At 43.8% G+C, this 18,952-nt stretch overlaps 1 protein-coding gene across 1 annotated transcript; it reads left to right on the plus strand.

The window, feature by feature from the left end:
- The first annotated feature begins 8,098 nt into the window (after window positions 1-8,098).
- Window positions 8,099-10,634, plus strand: GPR27 (G protein-coupled receptor 27). Its single transcript, XM_087431340.1, has one exon. The coding sequence runs from the start codon at window positions 8,172-8,174 to the stop codon at window positions 9,300-9,302; it is 1,131 nt and encodes a 376-aa protein (XP_087287466.1). The 5' UTR covers window positions 8,099-8,171; the 3' UTR covers window positions 9,303-10,634.
- Window positions 10,635-18,952: the final 8,318 nt, after the last annotated feature.

Raw genomic sequence — 18,952 nt, forward strand, 5'->3', positions numbered from 1 at the left:
GCAGGGGGGTTTCTGAGAAACGTAGCTGTTTAACCAAAATGTCTGTGACACTGAAATCAAACCTCCTCAAGGTCATATGGAAGTCTAAGGAGAAATATGCCAAAGTCATACCTTTTATGTGACTTGTTTCACCATAAAAATCTGTCTGCCTTGTCTCTAAAGTAAGACTCCATGTTATTTTTGCAGATGTTCTCCCCAACAACAGTAATAATTCTGGCCAATGAAACAGTTTCTACCTTATCTAAATCAAAACCCAATGCACAGCTAGGTGTTGGGAGGAGAGGAAGCATTTCTGTGTGTGGGAAGTGTAGGTACATAGAGGGTAGGTATTTTAAGGAGGTGAACTGTCATTTTTCATTACAAGAAAGTCATTGGATAACAGGTAAAATAGAAACTCAAGAAACAGAAGGTACATCCATAAAGATGTGTCTCGTGGGTCTCAGTTCCATAGCTTACAGTATGTGCCCCCCAAAATCTATATTTTAGAAAGTATAGTCTCTGTAATTCTCTAGAACAGAAAGTAACAATAATCAAGGCACTACATGACTTTTCAGTAACTATGAGAGGAGGGAGGTGGAGGAGAGGATTACAGCAGTAGCAGCTTTGATATATAATATTCATGCCATTATTCCACACACAGGAAGAGAACACTGAAGGAACAGGTTTGATCCTATAATCTTCTGCACTCACGGAAGCACCCTTGTCCTGGGGGATACATTCAATCTTTAAAAAGCGAGACTTAGGATCACAACATGACTTAACCACTAGAGGGAGTTTAAACAGCTATTAAATATAATGGAAATGAGAGGCGCCACATAACAGAAGGCTTTTTTCTCACGTGGAGCCATGGCTACAATTCTTTGAAAAAAATTATTACAGAAATATCAAAAGTGAGAATTATAAATGGTGATAACATGTTAGTGTAGATTCCTGTTTCTTTTCAATATCGGAAATGTTCATTTTCAGGTGATTAAAATACTGCCTACAGGGGCTGGCCCAGTGGCACAAGCGGTTAAGTGTGCCCTCCGCTGCGGCGGCCCGGGGTTCGCAGGTTCAGATCCCTGGCGTGAACCTACACACTGCCTTGTGTCATCCCATATAAAGTGGAGGAAGATGGGCATGGATGTTAGCCCAGGGCCAGTCTTCCTCAGCAAAAACAGGACGATTGGCAGATGTTAGCTCAGGGCTGATCTTCAGCACACACACACACACAAAATAAATAAATAAAATACTGCCTACAGCATTATGTTTTTTCTCAATTCTGTACCAGGTGATACAACCCCCAGTTTAATATTTATAAGATATGGATAGGTTTTCCCTCAATTATGTATTAGTTGACACAGTTCTGTGTATATTTATTAAGAATTCAGGCTTTCAGGCCAGACACAATAAATTTTAACCTTGCTTTGCCACTTTGCGCTGTGTGACCATAGACTATGTAATTAACTGCTCTAATTACTATGACTCAAGGTTCCTCATCTGTAAAATGGGGGTACAAGGTTTTGTAGGAGTAAATTAGATAATGTATGCAAAACACCTTAGTGCACTATTGAATCAAAAAAAATGATAGCTTTTCTAGTGGATAGACAACTTCAATAGAAAGCTACTGACTGAATAAGAATTTCTTAATCCCCCCCCAAGTTCACTTCAGCATCAAAGCATGTAAATGCCGAAGCAGACCAAAGGGGCAACACATGACCGTATGGTAAGACATGACTTATTTCTGTGGCCAGCCCCAGGGAAGGGCACAAGAATTCACACCTTAAAGGCCTACATTCACTCAGAAAGCACAAACAGGAAGTCTACATCACTTTCCAGGCCCCTATCCATCTTTTAATAAGGATACTTCCAAAGGTCACACAGGTAACCTGAATTTAATATGAAATGGTTTTTTGTTTTTACAATTCTGTAGTTTCTTAGGACATTCATGGAGTTGTGCAATTATTACAACTACCTAATTTTAGAACAATTTCATCACCCCCAAAACAAACCGAGTACTCATTAGCAGTCACTCTTCAATTCTTTCTACTCCCCTGCCCCCAACTACTAATCTACTCTGTCTCCATGGATTTGCTTATTCTGGGCATTTCATATAAATGGAATCGTACAATATATGATCTTTTGTTTTTGAGTTCTTTCACTTAGCACATTGTTTTCAAGGTTCATCCACGTTGTAGCATGTATCAGTACTTCATTCCTTTTTATGAGTGAATAATATCCCATTGTATAGCTATATCACATTTTGTTTATCCATTCATTCATTGATGGACATGTGGATTATTTCTTCCTTTTGGCTAGTATGAAAAATGCTGCTATGAACATTTGTGTGCAAATTTTTGTGTGGACATGTTTTCATTTCTCTTGAATATATATCCAGGAGTGAAATTGCTGGGTCATAAGGTAACTCTACGTTTGACTTTTTGAGGAACTGCCAAACTATTTTCCACAGCGGCTGCATCATTTTACATTCCCACCAGCATTGTATGAGGGTTCCAGTTCTCCACATCATTTATTGTCTGTCTTTTTGATAACTAGTAGGTGTGAAGTAGTACCTCACTATGGTTTTCATTTGCATTTTCCTAATGATGTTAAGCATCTTTGCTTGAGTTTATTGGCTATTTGTATATCTTTTGGGAGGAATGCCTATTCAAACCTTTGCCCATTTTTAAACTGGGTTATTTGTCTTTTTATTGTTGAGTTGTGAGTTCTTTATATATCCTGGATACAATCCCTCATCAGATATACAATCTGAAAATATTTCCTCCCATTCTGTAGACTGTCTTTTCACTTTCTTGAAGGAGGTCTTTGAAGCACAAACTTGACATTTTAATAAAATCCAGTTTATCTATGTTTTTCTTTTGTTACTTGTCCTTCTGGTGTCATATCTAAGAAACCATTGCCTAATGTAAAGTCATGAAGATCTACTCCTATGTCTTCTTCTAAGAGCTTTATAGTTTTAGTTCTTACTTTTGGGTCTATGATCCATTTTGAGTTGATTTTTGTATACGGTGTGAGGTAGGGGTCCAATTTCATTCTTTTGCATGTGGAGAAAATCAACTGTTAAAGAGTTTTCACAGAAGTGTGACAATATGCCATGCATATACACATATTCGGTCATTCATTCAAGAAATATATGCATCAAGAACAATATTTTGAGCTATGAACTAATGATTTTTCTTCCTCTATTTTTCCCTTTCCTTCCCAACATTCAAGCATATAGCAGGCTCCAGGCTTCCTTGCCTAGGAGAGGTTTATGGCAAAGTAGCTTCCTGGTCTTTGTTTTCCCAAACATGTAAATTCTGGGACCATAGATTCCCAGGGGAACTGACGGATTATATTGCCCAGAGAAACAAGAAAGAACTGGTTTTCCCTTCTGCCAGAGTGGACAGAGAGTCCCCAGAGATGAAGGCAGAAGGGAGAAGAGGGTACTAAGAGAGAGGGGATCTGTACCCCATTTCCCAGACATAATGCTGAGAGGAGTGGGTGTGGATGCATCTATATCACATGCATCCTCAGCCAAGATTCTCAACCCTAAGTCTGGCATGAGGCAGCTAAGAATCACTAAACCACAATGGCCTATAAGGACAGGAACAATATGGCAACAACTGACCAAACATCAGATGGGATACCCACCATGCGCATGCACACACTATCCTGAATGACTATGTACTGTGCAATCTGAGCACCACCCTGGAATTACGTCACATCCTGAAGAAGCAAGGGGCCATGATGAAACCCAAGAAGCACTAAAGTTACACTTTTTTCCCCACCAGGAAGGCAAAATAGCAACTCGGAGTCAGAAGTTAGGTTTCTAGGAAGCAGTTATATTTCTTGCACCCTTGATTGTATAGACTGACATTCGTACCTGCCACATAAATACCGAGAACCCACTATGTATAGGGCATCCTGCTAGGCTAAGTTGAGGTGGGGAATATAAAAGTCAATCAAGACATGGTTAGCCAAGGCATTTATAGTCTGCATTCATGTGTGCATTAAGAGCAAACATGAATAACTGTAGTTACTATTTATTACACACCACCTGTGTGCACACCTTGTGCCACACTCTTTGTAAATGGATCACATTTGATGGAATCTTCCTCACTGCAGGCCTTTGAAGTTCAGAAGTTCTGAGGAAGCAAGGGACTTGGCTAAGGATGCACACTAGTAATTGCTGGGACTTGGATATGAACTGAGGTACACCTAACCCCAAGTCTTTTCATTCCTGAAGTCATGACTTCCTCTCATGGAGAGGCCAATCAGTGCTATCTTTTGATAACCCAACATCCATTGGACGTAGACTTTGGCTCATGTTTTCTAAGAGTTGGGACAGGTCAAATCAACCTTCTCTAACTTGCTGTTCAATGGCCAGGAGCCTGAGGTTGGGCAGGAGACATCGGCCAAACTGACTCCCAGGATCATGGCACCCATGGCCTTGACTGTATCTTTCAAGGTGTGTCAACCAGTTCCTCTGAATAGTCCAGATTTCCATTACCATTCACACCATCTATATGTGTAGCACAGAAGTAACATAAACTGATTTTGGGGGAAAATCCCAACTTCTCTATCTATTGCAAAAGGAAGAATTTGGTTACAAGCAAAATGGAAATTTTTCTTATAGGGAAAAATCTCATAGAGCTGTTCTGCTTTGAGATGCAGACACATAACTTGGTGTCTAAGAAACTTTTTAAAATTCTTGTCTGAAGCTTCTTAGAAACAATAAAAGGAAAATAAGTTGATTCTGGCAATGAAATGTTAATAGTCTTTCCTTATGTATTAATCTACCAAACAAATGTTGAGAATGAAAGAAGCAGGCATATAAATGCTTGAGAGCCATGATTTATATCTTTTCTATTGCTGCTTCTGCTATTTGATCCTGGGCAAATGACTAAACCAACTCTCAAATCCCAAAGAGAAGCATATTGAGCCATAGAGAGAAGTAGAAAACACAGAGAAATCTAACTTAAAAGGGACCAATGACTCTTCTTTTGTGTCCTTTTCTGAAGAATAAATTTCTCCCCACTTGGGATTATATAACTATTTAACTTTCATTTTCTCTTACACAAATGGAACTTCAGAGCTGAGGACCCTCAGAAATCATTTGGTCCGATGTCCTATTTTGTAAATGGGAACATCTGAGATTCCAAGAGGTTAAGTGACTTGTGCAATGTCATGTGTTCGTAAGAACAAATAATGTTATTATTTCAACTAAGTGGGAAGGGTACTGACCTAGGACTGAGAAGACCTGGATTCTACCTCCCACTCAGTCATTGAGTCTGTTGATAAAATAAAAGTGTTAGATTACATGGCGTTGAAAAATCCTTCCCTCTCTGAAGGAGCTATAATTTTGTGAACATGAACATCAGTAATTTTTGTTTGTTGTTTGTTTTTAGAAACTCAGTAACTTTCTTGGCAGTTATGATTAAGAGGCAATATGTATGGTAGTTATGAGTGTGGGCTGTAGAGTCAGACTTTCTGCCTTGCAATCCCAGCTCCACATTTACTTGTGGTGAAAGCCTGAACAAATTCCTTAATCTCCCTGCTTCATTTGCAAAATGAAGATTGTAACAGGACCTAGCACATGTGGCCCTTACAATGCTTAAATGAAATAACACACGTCAAGTATTCAGTACAGTGTATGGCACACGGCAACTGCTCAGTAAATGGAGCATGCCATAAAAATCATCATAGAGGAACCAGAGTTGGTGTCTTTGTGTAGGTTACAAGAAGGCAGAAGCAGCACAAGTGCTAAGGTCCACTTCACAATAGGATCTCATTCTCTATGGCTGTGTCTGGCTTTAAAAAAATAAACCATTTCCCAAACTCCCTTCCTGGTAGTGGTAGCCAGTGACAGGTAAGTGTTTGCTATAATGTAGGACTTCTAAAAATCTTCAGAGGGGGCCTACTCAGATAGCAGGAACACTTTTGCTTTTTCCTTCTCTTCTTTCTGCTTGGAATGCAGAAGCAATGACTGGCGTGTCAGTGGCCTAGTGATCATGAGGGAAGTGCTAAAAGATTTTCAGAGATTCAGTCCTTGAGCCAATAATTCAATGACAGCAACCACTGACCTCCAGACTTCTTGTTTCATGAGGAAAATAAACTCACGTACATTTTTTTAGCTACTATTATCAAAATGCAATTCCTAACCAAAATACTCTCCAAAATATATTTTTCTTTTCTATCAACAAATATTTGCAGAGCTGCCTGGTCAGCCACTTGCCCCTGGCCACTTAGAGGTCCTAAGTCTGGTCATCACTGGCCATCACAGATTTTTGCAAAATGTCCCAACTGTCTTCAAGGTCTTTGCTACTCAAAGTGTAGTCTGTGCAGCAGCAGCATTAGTATCACCTAGGAACTTGTTAGAAGTGCAGAATCTTGGGCTCCATCTCAGACCTACTGAATCAGAGTCTGCATTTTACCTGGATCTCCGGTGATTTCCGTGTTAAACTTGGAGGCTCTGGACTAGACTTCCAGGCTATGCCCTGTCATTCCTTTTAAACACTACTGCCAAAATCATCTTCCTGAAGCACATCTTCTAATCATGTCACTCTCCTCAGAAACCTTCAGGGGCTCCTTACTACCTACAGACTAAAGTTTAGACTTCTCAGCCTAATGATCAAGGCCTTCTATGATCTCATGTTGTGCTAGAAATGGCCATCGAAATGCCTGCCATGCACCTAGCAGGCAGGCAATAATTAATGTTCTGCATTAAAAAATATATATATATTAGTGAACCTGAGAAACAAAATATTCCTTAAAACTGGCGTTACCATCCTAGGCATTTGGGATACAATGGTACAAAAAAGAGACATGGCCCCTTGCCTTCGTGGAGTTTAGAGACTAGCTGGAAGAATAGGATTTTAAAAAGCAATAAAAATATGTAATGATAAATTACAAGTGCTAGAAGGAAATGAATGGGCAGTGATACAGAGTAAGAAAGACTGGTCAGAAGGATGGCCCAAAGGATGGGGAGGCTGCTGTGGGGCTGGACCAGGCAGAGGGAACAGCATGTGCAAAGCCTTGAGAGAATTTGGCGCGTCTGAGGATCAGAACAGGGGCTGCCCTTTCAGGCTTACCCAGAAAATAGATACCCTGGGAGGAAGGTGTCATGGGGTTCACCTTCCAAGTCACTTAAGAGAAAAGGCTGAATTTGTCTCTGACATGTGTTCACTGAGACCACAGGCGAGGCAGAGTCGCTGTGAGTCCAGCCCTGGAAATCAGACCTAGTGAAATTCCAATCTCAGCACCGCCAGTTACCGGCTCTCAACTCCCTTGACCTCCAAGCCTCTCCTTCCTCAGATACCAGTGGGGTTAAGAAGACAACCAACTTTGTAGTTACTGTGAACGTTGAGGGACATGATGTTTGTACACCTCCCCAGAACACTGCCACCCACATCAGTGCTCACCTGAATATTAGCGATTACATGATGATGATTACTACTGTAAATTCTTACTAGCTTGCAGGCAGAATGCTCATCCCAGATATTCCTGCCCCCCGCCCCCCGGAGGCCTCCCGACCCTGCCATCCCAAGCATCCTCCCCACCCCGCGCACGGCCACTGTGACCCCAGGGCGGGCGCCGGACCCCGCCGCCAGACCCCCGTTACCTGGGGCCAAACGCGACTTGTCACCACCTTGCATCCTGGGCCCTGCCTCCCTCCCGGCCGCCTGCCGGCCCCGCAGCTGCCGCGGCGGCGCCCCCAGCCCAGCCCGGCACGGGCGGCGCGGGCTGCCTCGGCGGAGCTGGCGGCGGCGGCGGCCGCGCTGCGCGCTCCGGCGGAGGGGAGGGGGCTCCGCAGCGGCGGCGGCGGCGGCGGCGGGCCCGGCGGGGGGCAGAGCCAAGAGGCGCGGCGGCGGCAGCGGCGGAGGAGGAGGAGAAGGAGGAGGATGCGGGGGGCTGCGGGCGGCGCGGCCCTGTCCGCAGTGAAGCCCGCGGTGCCCAAGGCGCAGGGAGTGGCCGTCGCCTCCTGCGCGCATCATTCCTGAGATGGCGGCGGCGCGGCGGCGGCTCGGGGAGCCGAGGAGGGGCCAGCTGGGCGCGGGCTGAGCCCCCCGGCCCGGGAGCTCGCCCAGGGCCCGCGCGGCGGCCGAGCCCGGGCCGGGCGGCCTGCGGAGCGGCGCGGCCGGGAGCGGCCCCCCGGAGCGGAGCGGCGCGCACGGCCTGGGGAGGCCGCGATGGCGAACGCGAGCGAGCCGGGCGGCGGCGGCGGCGGCGAGGCGGCCGCCCTGGGCCTCAAGCTGGCCACGCTCAGCCTGCTGCTGTGCGTGAGCCTGGCGGGCAACGTGCTGTTCGCGCTGCTCATCGTGCGGGAGCGCAGCCTGCACCGCGCCCCGTACTACCTGCTGCTCGACCTGTGCCTGGCCGACGGGCTGCGCGCGCTCGCCTGCCTCCCGGCCGTCATGCTGGCGGCGCGGCGCGCGGCGGCCGCCACAGGGGCGCCGCCGGGCGCGCTCGGCTGCAAGCTGCTCGCCTTCCTGGCCGCGCTCTTCTGCTTCCACGCCGCCTTCCTGCTGCTCGGCGTGGGCGTCACCCGCTACCTGGCCATCGCGCACCACCGCTTCTACGCCGAGCGCCTGGCCGGCTGGCCGTGCGCCGCCATGCTGGTGTGCGCCGCCTGGGCGCTGGCGCTGGCCGCGGCCTTCCCGCCCGTGCTGGACGGCGGCGGCGGCGACGACGAGGACGCGCCGTGCGCCCTGGAGCAGCGGCCCGACGGCGCCCCGGGAGCGCTCGGCTTCCTGCTGCTGCTGGCCGTGGTGGTGGGCGCCACGCACCTCGTCTACCTCCGCCTGCTCTTCTTCATCCACGACCGCCGCAAGATGCGGCCCGCGCGCCTCGTGCCCGCCGTCAGCCACGACTGGACCTTCCACGGCCCCGGCGCCACCGGCCAGGCGGCCGCCAACTGGACGGCGGGCTTCGGCCGCGGGCCCACGCCGCCCGCGCTCGTGGGCATCCGGCCGGCCGGGCCTGGCCGCGGCGCGCGCCGCCTGCTCGTCCTCGAGGAGTTCAAGACGGAGAAGAGGCTGTGCAAGATGTTCTATGCCGTCACGCTGCTCTTCCTGCTCCTCTGGGGGCCCTACGTCGTGGCTAGTTACCTGCGGGTCTTGGTGCGGCCCGGCGCCGTTCCCCAGGCCTACCTGACGGCCTCCGTGTGGCTCACCTTCGCGCAGGCCGGCATCAACCCGGTCGTGTGCTTCCTCTTCAACAGGGAGCTGAGGGACTGCTTCAGGGCCCAGTTCCCCTGCTGCCAGAGCCCCCAGACCACCCAGGCCACCCTCCCCTGCGACTTGAAAGGCATTGGCCTATGAGGGGCTCGCCCACCACGTGCACCCCAACCCGGCCTTTCCCTTTGGCTTGGACAGTGACGTCGTTTCTCCCCTCCTGCCCTCTTTTTAATTTTTAAAGCTGCCTTCAAAATGACTCTCAAAATGGATAAACAGTTGGATTGTACAGACTCCTTTTTTCGCGGGGGAGGGGTGGGTTTCCACGTTGCAGCCCCACCCCAGCTCCACGCATTGGTCCTCCTAAATATATTTTCATCCTGACAATAGGCCGTGGAGTCTTTGTACTGGTACTCACGTCTTTTATTCCATGTGTTATTCCTTTTTCTTTTTTAAAAAAATAAAGGCTAAACTAATTTTCTTCATGCAACGTTTCCTAAAGACCATGGCCAGTTTTCTACAGAAGCTATTTTTGACAACCTCAAGTGGCATTACATTTTGCAGTGAAGTAGAGGAATCTAGGGGGACTTCACAAGCTCGATTTCTTGAGGGTCTTCTGTTGGAAGCAGGAGAACGGGGGGACAATTGTCTTAAGTTCCCTCTGAATTGCCAGCCGTGGCGTCAGTTGTGCTGCCCTGGTTCTTTGCAAGTGTTGAGAACTTTGTTCAGTATTGATATCGTATGAAAAGAGCAGAAATGGGCGTGAGAAGCAAGGCAGTCGTTTTTTAAGCAGTGACAAGTAACAAGATTTGTTTCCTACGTTACTTGATACTACTAGAAGATACACATCAGCGACAACTGCTCTCTGTATTATACCAATCTAGAATGGAAACATTTCTGTAAAATTGTAACTTTTAAAAGAGTGAAGTGTTTTGGTTAGTAATGGTGTGGAGAAAATACGGTATTGCATGTTTTTCTACGTGCTGGTTGTGGTTCATGGATTGGGAGGGCTCTGAGAAGCAGCATACTAAATCAAACTTGTTTGGGTATTTTTTGCCAATAAAAATTAAAATAATTTTATGGAAACAGTTTGTGCTTTTTGAGGAGCCCAGTTTTATTCTGTTTTATGAAACTAATTTCCACTTTGAAAATTGTTCTTCTGTTGTTCATGGTATAAATGAATGGAATATAATGATACTCTACTTCTACGAGATGAAGCATTTCCTTAAAATGTTTGCTAGGTTAAGCTGTGCTGTTCTACTGATGGTTATTTTAAATTAATAATGAGAACTATAATTTCAAATAATATTTCTTTGTTAGACACGTTGTAACCTTAAATTGAAAGACTAAATTCTGCAAGTACTGTATAATATTTTTTGCTTATAATGCTACATTTTTATTAATGTACCTTCCGTTTTGAGGATTTATATATGTATTTCTCTTTGCATTATACAAATATACCAGTATTTTCATTCTGGAGTGGTTTTTTGTTGCTGTTGTTGTTTTAGGCTGTGACTGGTACTAATATACATCTAAGTATGGTACTCATGTTCTATTATCCTTTAGTGCATGTTGTTTAGTTTGGTTGACTATTGGCATATCTAAGACATTTGGAGGCTTGTTAAAATGCAAGATAAAAATCTGCAAATCTTCTCCTTAAAGGGAAGAAGCAGTAGACATACACACTGCTTTAAAACTTTTTTATGAACATATAAAACATGAGTGTGTCAACAAAGAAATCGTTTTGATAAAAATAATAATTAAAAATGGGTGCAGTAAGTATATTGAAATTTATTTTAGCTGAGCATAATGTAAACTATTAAGTGTTCAGTCCAGGAGTGATAAGTCATAATAAGAGGATGTGGCCAATTTATCTCTGATAAGTGGTCAGCATTGTTTTATTTTGTCTGTAAAAGTCAGTGAGTCTGGGCAGACAGTCTCATATTTGGAAAATATGAGTAATTATTACCCGATTTCTCCCCAGGTCATGAGACCAGGTAGATGTTAATTATCCAAGGGCCAATCATCAGAAATCTCAGCTAACCTAAAGACAGAGAGGACAGGAAGTAAATCTCTCCTCATCTAACCCCCCACCCACCCAAGTCATCCAAGTTCAAAAAATAGAAGTCACTAAGCCCGTGTGATATTCAGAATATTTAGCACCTGGCATGGCACAGGAATCTAGCCATCAGGGCCAGCTCCTGAACAACTCCAGCTTAGGGAGCAGCTCGACTACACAGAGACAATCCTTTGGCTCTATCTGGCCTTGAGTTCATGGAAATTTTTTCATAAGAGAACCCATAAGCCAGTGAATCTCAAATTTTTGCATTCATAAGAACTACCTTAAGTGCTTGCAGGGTCCAGGGATTCTTACTAGGAGGGGTTGAGGCAGGACCGAGGAAAGAGCATTTTTATCAAGTTCCCCAGATGGTTGGAGGCATTCCTCTAGGCCTCTGTTCAGACACCTATGTACAAACTGGGTTATCTGGTTTTGCTTTGTTTTGTTTTATTTTTTTTTTTTAAAGATTTTATTTATTTTATTTTCCCCCCAAAGCCCCAGTGGATAGTTGTATGTCGTAGCTGCACATCCCTCTAGTTGCTGTATGTGGGACTCGGCCTCAGGATGAACGGAGAAGCGGTGCCTCGATGCGCACCCGGGATCCGAACCCGGGCCACCAGCATCGCAGTGCGCGCACTTAACCACCAAGCCACAGGGCCGGCCCATGTTTTGTTTTATTCTGATGGGTGATTTCTAATGAGAGTTCAGGTGAAGAGTAATGAGAAATGACAGCCAGCTCGAAAGAGGAAGAACCAAGAGAGGCAGAGAAACAAGGCGTCTAGGGGAAAAGTGTGCAGGGGCGAAAAGCCCCTCACACTGCAGCAGCCTTTTGGATCAATGAATCTGTTAACATGTACTTTGACTGTTAATTATATTAATAAAAACTAATCAGGAAAAGGTTAGTTGTGTTTCAGAATACTCGACTCGTACCAGGATGGGTACAGTGTATGTGGGGAAGACTTCCCTTAAAATAGCTCCTTTAGTTTATTTGGGAAGTTAATTTAGCACCCCTGCCCCCCAGGGTGAGAGTTGTCACCATCTTTAAAGCAATGAAAATAGATTTCTTATATATAAATCTTCATCTGCATGTCCTGGCATGGAATTATTGAGTCAAAAATGAGCATTTTTAGGTCTTTTGATACCAAATAGCTTTGCAGAAAGACTATATGTACATTGCCACCTGACACTGTTCATTTTTTTAAAAATGAAAGATCTTGAAGTGGGGAAGTATATAACAAATCAATAACCATAGTGATGAATAATAATCTCTGTATCCAACATTCAGCGTTGCCAAATCTTGTCAGTTTTGCCATATTGGTTTCCACTTTTTTCCTCTTCTTTCTCTTTCTTTTTTCTTTTCTTCCTCCCGTTCTCCTTCCTTCCCTCCCTTTTCTTTCTTCTTTTTCTTTCTTTCTCTCTTTTTAAAAATAAAACATGACAATTATTTCTGCCAACTCTTTGGTCTCACCATCAGCCCTCTACATTCTCAAATGCCCTGTCCCCTAAGAGGTAAGAGGGTCCTGGGTCCTAGTGCTGAGCCAGGGTTAGTTTTGCAGGTGGATTGCTGAGTTGGTGGGATTGGGTCTACTCTTTACTGTCCTTCCAAGGCCTACTGGATGGACTGCAAACTTCTTTGCCTGCAACAGAAGGCCTTTCATGGTCTGGCCCTTCCACCACCCAGGCCTCATCCTCCCCTTGTATTTCCATCTCTCCCTTCTCTGATTACCTTTGTATAAGCTCTCCCTGGAAAGCCCATCCCCCTTCTCTGCCTGGGAATCCCTCACCAGCCCCTCTAGAGCAGAGCCGACATTCACAATGTTTAATAACTAGGATAGCACAGGCGTAACTAACCTATACAACTGTAACCCTGGGTCCTGGTTGAACATCGGGTCTGTGCTGGACCCAGATCCAATACTTCTGGAAGCCCTTCTTGTTCCAGTCACCCCTCCTCTGTGCTCTCAGGGTACCTTGTATTCACCTCCGTGAAGTCTGCACTCCTGTGCCTGGTACATGCCTTTGGCTCCTGGCTTCCTCTCCAGTCTCACCCACTCCCACTCCCTTCTAAGGACCTGTACTCCAGCCACGCCACATCACTGGCAGTGCTCTGAACAGATCATACTGTGTCACATCAACACGCCTTTGCGTGTATTGTTTCTTGTGTCCAAAGTCCTCACTCCCTCTTTCCCCAACTCAACTGCTATTAAGCTATCAGACATAAGGGGTAAGCTCCTAGACATAAAGGGTGAACTAGCCTATTGTCCCTAGACATAAAGGGTGAACTAGCCTATTGTCCCAGTGCAGGCCCTGCAAAATTTTCAAGGCTCCAAACTCAGTCTTTATATCCGAGTGCCATGGCAATCTGAGTAGCAGACTTATTGTCTTACTGGCACTTTAAGTTGTCTGTGCACCGAGGTGGCTGGGGTCATAAAATGCAGCAGACCCCAAATACTGTTCTCCATTCACCTGGCAGATGTGTCACTCTGTGTGATCTGCCAAGACCGCTGAACTTCAGGATCCCCTCTATGAGGGGCAAAGGAAGTAATGGGAAACTGTCTCCACCCACCCACATTCTAAACCCATATCAATATCCTTTGTACTGTTAATTAGCTGTTTCTGGAGTAAACAGAAGTAAAAGCAAACTTGATCTGAGGCCAAGGGATCCTTTATGATTTTTCCCCAACTTGAACAAGACTTTCAGGGTCTAACCCAGCCCATGAAGAGAGAGCCCTCTTGCCCTCCTTCTTCTTTCCTTTTGGGATGTTTTTGGTGAGGGTATGATGCTTGGAGCCACAGCAGCCATCTTGCAACCACGAGAAGAGATATGTCAACACAGTGAAGATAGCAAACCAGAAAGATAAAAAGAGCAGGCATCTATTTTAACATTGTTGAGCTGCAAAAAAGCAACCTCATATCTCTAGACTTCTAGTCTTGAAATAAAAACTACTATTGCTTCAGGCACTAATATTTAGGGTAGCTGTTATTTGAAGCAAAAATTAACTGCAACACTACTTAAAACTACTCCATCCGCTCTACTCCTTTCATAGGTAGACTTAATATTCTGGAACCGTATTCACAAATTTTTTAAAAATTAGACATATTTAATTCACTTTTTCCAAGTATCAGATCAGTCAGCCTGCTGTTAACTGTTAAATTGACCTGCCTCTGGAAAAATAGTAAGATAGATTTGACTTGACTTCTTAGACTGAAATAAATTTAGAAGATTAAAAAGATACCTATTACTAGGCTGGTTCAGTTTAATTACACTTTATAAAACTTTTTTGATCAGTGTATGTTTAAGCTTTTTGATATCATAAATCTAGTTATAGGAATCTGGAAAACTACCTGAATTAATCCATCTAATCAATAGGTATTGTAAACTAAGAAGAAGCCAGTTTCTGTGTTGGGCAGTGCAGAGGGACACAGGGATAAGAAAGGTCCAGTTCTCTTGCTAGTGAGTCATCAAGCTAATCAGAGAAACTTGGCAAATGTGCCCCAAACCATAAATCAAGGCAGAACATGATAGATGCCAACAGAGGGATCTAGACAAAGAGCTGGGAGATAATCAATTGTCTGGAGAGGGCCCTGGGCATTCTATCTCTGGTTACCCAACTGAGGAAGCAGGAAAAACCAGAAGACTGGAACAAAACTTGTCCAGGTTCCATCTTCCCCCTCCCCCTGGGTTCTTACTTTTCTTTCTGACTCCCACGTTCTCCTCACTCCGGAGTCCGTTTTTAAAATAAATTCCTCTAAGTGAAATAAAAGCACATAATTCTCTGTTCAAAGTGTTCTGTTCCCATTCGATCCAAATGTTCAAGTGCCAGTAGGAATGTGGTCATTTTAATGGAGGAAGTTTGCTACATAAAATCATGTTGCAAAGAGAGCCAGCAAAGATGCTATTGATCAGAAATGCCAGAACTGAATAGAAATCACACAGGTAGCCCTCAACAAGACCACTATGCTCCTCTCCCAAAGGAAGGGGGAGTAGAGGGTTTACACTACAGAAGAGGGTATTTTGTGCTTTTGATCAACAGAAAAGAGGGGGAAAATGCTTACTAGGTACTCAACCCACCATGTATCCTGGTTGCAGGCACTGAAGACAAACAGCTTGAAATTTATACCTGAAAGCCTGAAGTCTTGAAGTCACTTCAAATTACACAGAGAAAACATACAAAATGTTTTAAACTGCAATGTCAAGGCATAAATGCAATACTCTTATTTTTCTGTTACATGAAGGAGACAGGTAAATTAAAGCTGTTATTACGTGGCTTCTAGGAGGAGTAAGTTATTTATCAATTAAGCTTTTAAGTGGCCAGCCTACTCTAGGTGGAGAACATGTAAACTGTTGGAAAAGTATATATTTAAAAATTTCCCCAGGGCCGGCCCCGTGGCTTAGCGGTTAGGTGCGCACGCTCTGCTGCTGGCAGCCCGGGTTCGGATCCCGGGCGCGCACCGATGCACGGCTTGTCCGGCCATGCTGGGGCCGCGTCCCACATACAGCAACTAGAAGGACTAGTTGCAACTAGAAGTTGCAACTGTGACATACAACTATCTACTGGGGCTTTAGGGGAAAAAAAAAAAATTTCCCTGATACATTTATATTACCTGAATCACGCCAGTCTGTGTAGCTTTCTAGAATGGAGACCTTATTTTCTGCCAGGATGTGGTATCTGAGTAGCACACACTGTTTTTTGATTGGAACCTGTGTTGGAACCTGGAAAGTGCAATAAACGTTTTCATTTTCTCAAAGATACAGATGTGCTGTAATTTCAAAAGGCTTTGAAAAATTATTCAAGTTTCAGTGCCAACTAAATACACACCTTACTTACTAAAATATTCTCTAGAGATGATGAAATTTAAAATCCACAAGATGAAACTTTTCCTTGTCTTTTTCATTTAACATTTATTTCTTTTCCTTGTATCCCCCCATATATTTTCCCCATGTATTTCCTGAGTATTGACCAATTTGCATGACAATGTGCTGGGTAGAAAACGAAGGTGGAGGAGAGATAGGAAAGAACCCCTGTCACAGGTATTCAGTCTGCAGAGTGATATAAAAGAGTGTAACTGTACAGTGTGTAATTCTTTAACCCACAGTCATGATCAGCTTAATTTGCATATCTATCTTGAGGAATTATGGGATACCCAGAGCTATTTCTAGAATTTGATTTGCATAATTGTTCTAATCCTTTATAAGTACGGTGACATGTGGTCTGACAAAAGATTTTTTTAAATTTGTGAGTTACCTAGTAAGTTTTATAAAGATATTAGGACCAAACACTTTTAAATATACATTTAATAACTTGCCTCTATTGAAAGGAACACAATTATACAAAGGCATGATTAGTCTTCTGCTAATGGCATATTATTTTACTTTTTGCTAGTTTGAAAAGCAGCTTTGTTCACTGAAAGTTTGTCATTGAAAGTTTATTCTTTTTCTTTTCTTCTAGCATCTCTTGGCGAGATTAAAATTCATTTACACATCATAAGAAAATTTACCGTTGTAATGGGCCTCAGTGACTTTTCCTGTCTCCAACATTTCTTAATCCATGGGTAGACAGCTTTCAGAATCTGGAACAGTGGCAGCAAGAAATGGATTTACACATTTTCTTAGTGTTTGGAATGCTAATGCTCTCGTGACCAAAGTATATAAGTCAGTTTAACCATTTCTGATTTGAAGATTATTCTTCCATCTGGTTATCAGGTTCTTATTAAGATATTATTTCAGGATTGTTATAAAGAGGAAAACTCCATTTTGGATGTTTGAACACTAACAGCTCTCAAGTCTCACCCTCCCCTTTCCTTTTTGCCCCGCACCTGGGCCAGCCAGCCCCACCAGGTAGGGACTGTGACCTGGCCCTGCGTCCTGGCCACAAAAAAAGCTAAAACCAACCAAACTGCTTCGCTATTGCCACTTGGACCAGCTTGCACCTCCTGTATTCTCACCACAAAATCCCACGCTGGGAGTGATGAGGCTTGTTCCATCCTCCTAATGTGCGCCGTATCATCAGTCCAACATCCAAACCCATTGTGGGTGGGGGGTTGACCCCACCCTCTGCAGGGCAACCACTAAACAAGAACACAGAAACGACATTTTAAAGACAACAAAATGAAGTATAAAGTATAACAAAATGATGCACTTTTCATTGGTTAGGGTAGACGTGGAAGTGTTTGAACAGAGACCCAAAATAAGAGTGGCTTAATTGTTTCTCTGGGGTTCTGGGTGACTGCTTCAGGAGATCATCCAGCCACCCAACTGGTGGATCAACTCTACTCTCTTCCCCAAGGGCCTTCATTCTCTGGGTCCAAACAGATTCATTGTTGCATCTCCTCACTGGAGAGGAAGTGGAGTGCAATTTTCTATGAAGCAAATGAGGCAGATCACTTCTGCTCATATTTTATTGCTAAGAACTTAATCACAAGGCCACACCTAGCCAAGGGCTACTGGTAAATGCGTCTCTAGATGTCTAGATACGTGGCCATGTCCCCAGCTAAAACTATTAGGTGGTGGGTTGGGGGAGAGAGAGAGAAAATGAGAATGGATGAATGAATTGTGGGAAACAACTGAAGTCTACCAGCCATGTCTGCCATTCAGGGATTTTCCCTCTCCTAACCGAATCCAGGAAAATTACTAGAGAATATTAACACTTGCTGTCCAAATGACTAATGATTACAGACAGCATTCAACTCCCCAGAACCCAATCACACCACCATTCTTGGCAATATTCTCTGTAAGTCTTTTACTTTGAGCAGCAAATATTTTCTTTTAAAATTTTACACAGGAGCAAATATTCATTCATGTGCACATCGTGGGCCTGAAATATTTTGCTCCTCCATTTCAAACTCAACTTGGGATTTCAAAAATATATCTCAAGAGTACAGGTTGATCAGTGAAAGGACCTTGGAAACATTTAAGCAGAGAGCCGGCATTAAAAGAAAAAAGACTGATGTTATTGCTAACACACAAGAATGTGGCTGTCTTTCCCATAGTTGATAGTGACTTGTGGACCCTATCAAGAAGGGACCAAACTGATTTGCTTCAAGACAATACAGGAGAGGTGGAGGTTGGGGGTGGGCGGGTAGAGCTGAAACAAGACTGGCATTGAGATGATAACTAATCGTTAATAAAATACTGGATGATGGATATATGACACTCCCTTGTACAACTTTATGTTTAAAACTTTTCCATAATAAAAAGTTTTTTTGTTGTTTTGTTAGTTTGTTTTTAAGAATGAGCCAAATATACTCATGCCAGCCTCAATCTTGTCTACAGGGAACAGACACACTGAGAAAAACTCAATTTGTGAAACTTCTCAACAGTTATTCAAATCCAAAAACATAATTTTTTCCAATTTTTCTTGTAAATCTTTTGAGTTTCTGCAACAAAAACATTTTTTATAAATTACATCACATTTTAATCAAGATGAAAATTTGGATTTAAACAATGTGGAAATTTGCTTAGAAGTGTGCTCTAAGGATGTGAAATCTTTCATTTATGATTGAAGTCAATTTATCTGAGCCTTTGCCTTAAGCTTTAGAGTGACAATATAAAAATTTCTTCCTTGAAACAGTAAACTACAGAGCTGACATATAACTGATATTTCTTTGACTGACTATTACAGTGTTTCAAATGCTTACCTTTCCACTACTTTGAACACAAAATGATAGTGTTTTTTTATTTTTACAGTGCTAATTTTGTAAAGCCCCATTTGGAGGTTTAATTTTTTTAATACTGTCATTT

The sequence above is a fragment of the Ceratotherium simum genome, chromosome 5 (genome assembly GCF_057802395.1).
Source record: "Ceratotherium simum simum isolate JZ-2026a chromosome 5, ASM5780239v1, whole genome shotgun sequence".
Classification (NCBI taxonomy): Eukaryota; Metazoa; Chordata; class Mammalia; order Perissodactyla; family Rhinocerotidae; genus Ceratotherium; species Ceratotherium simum.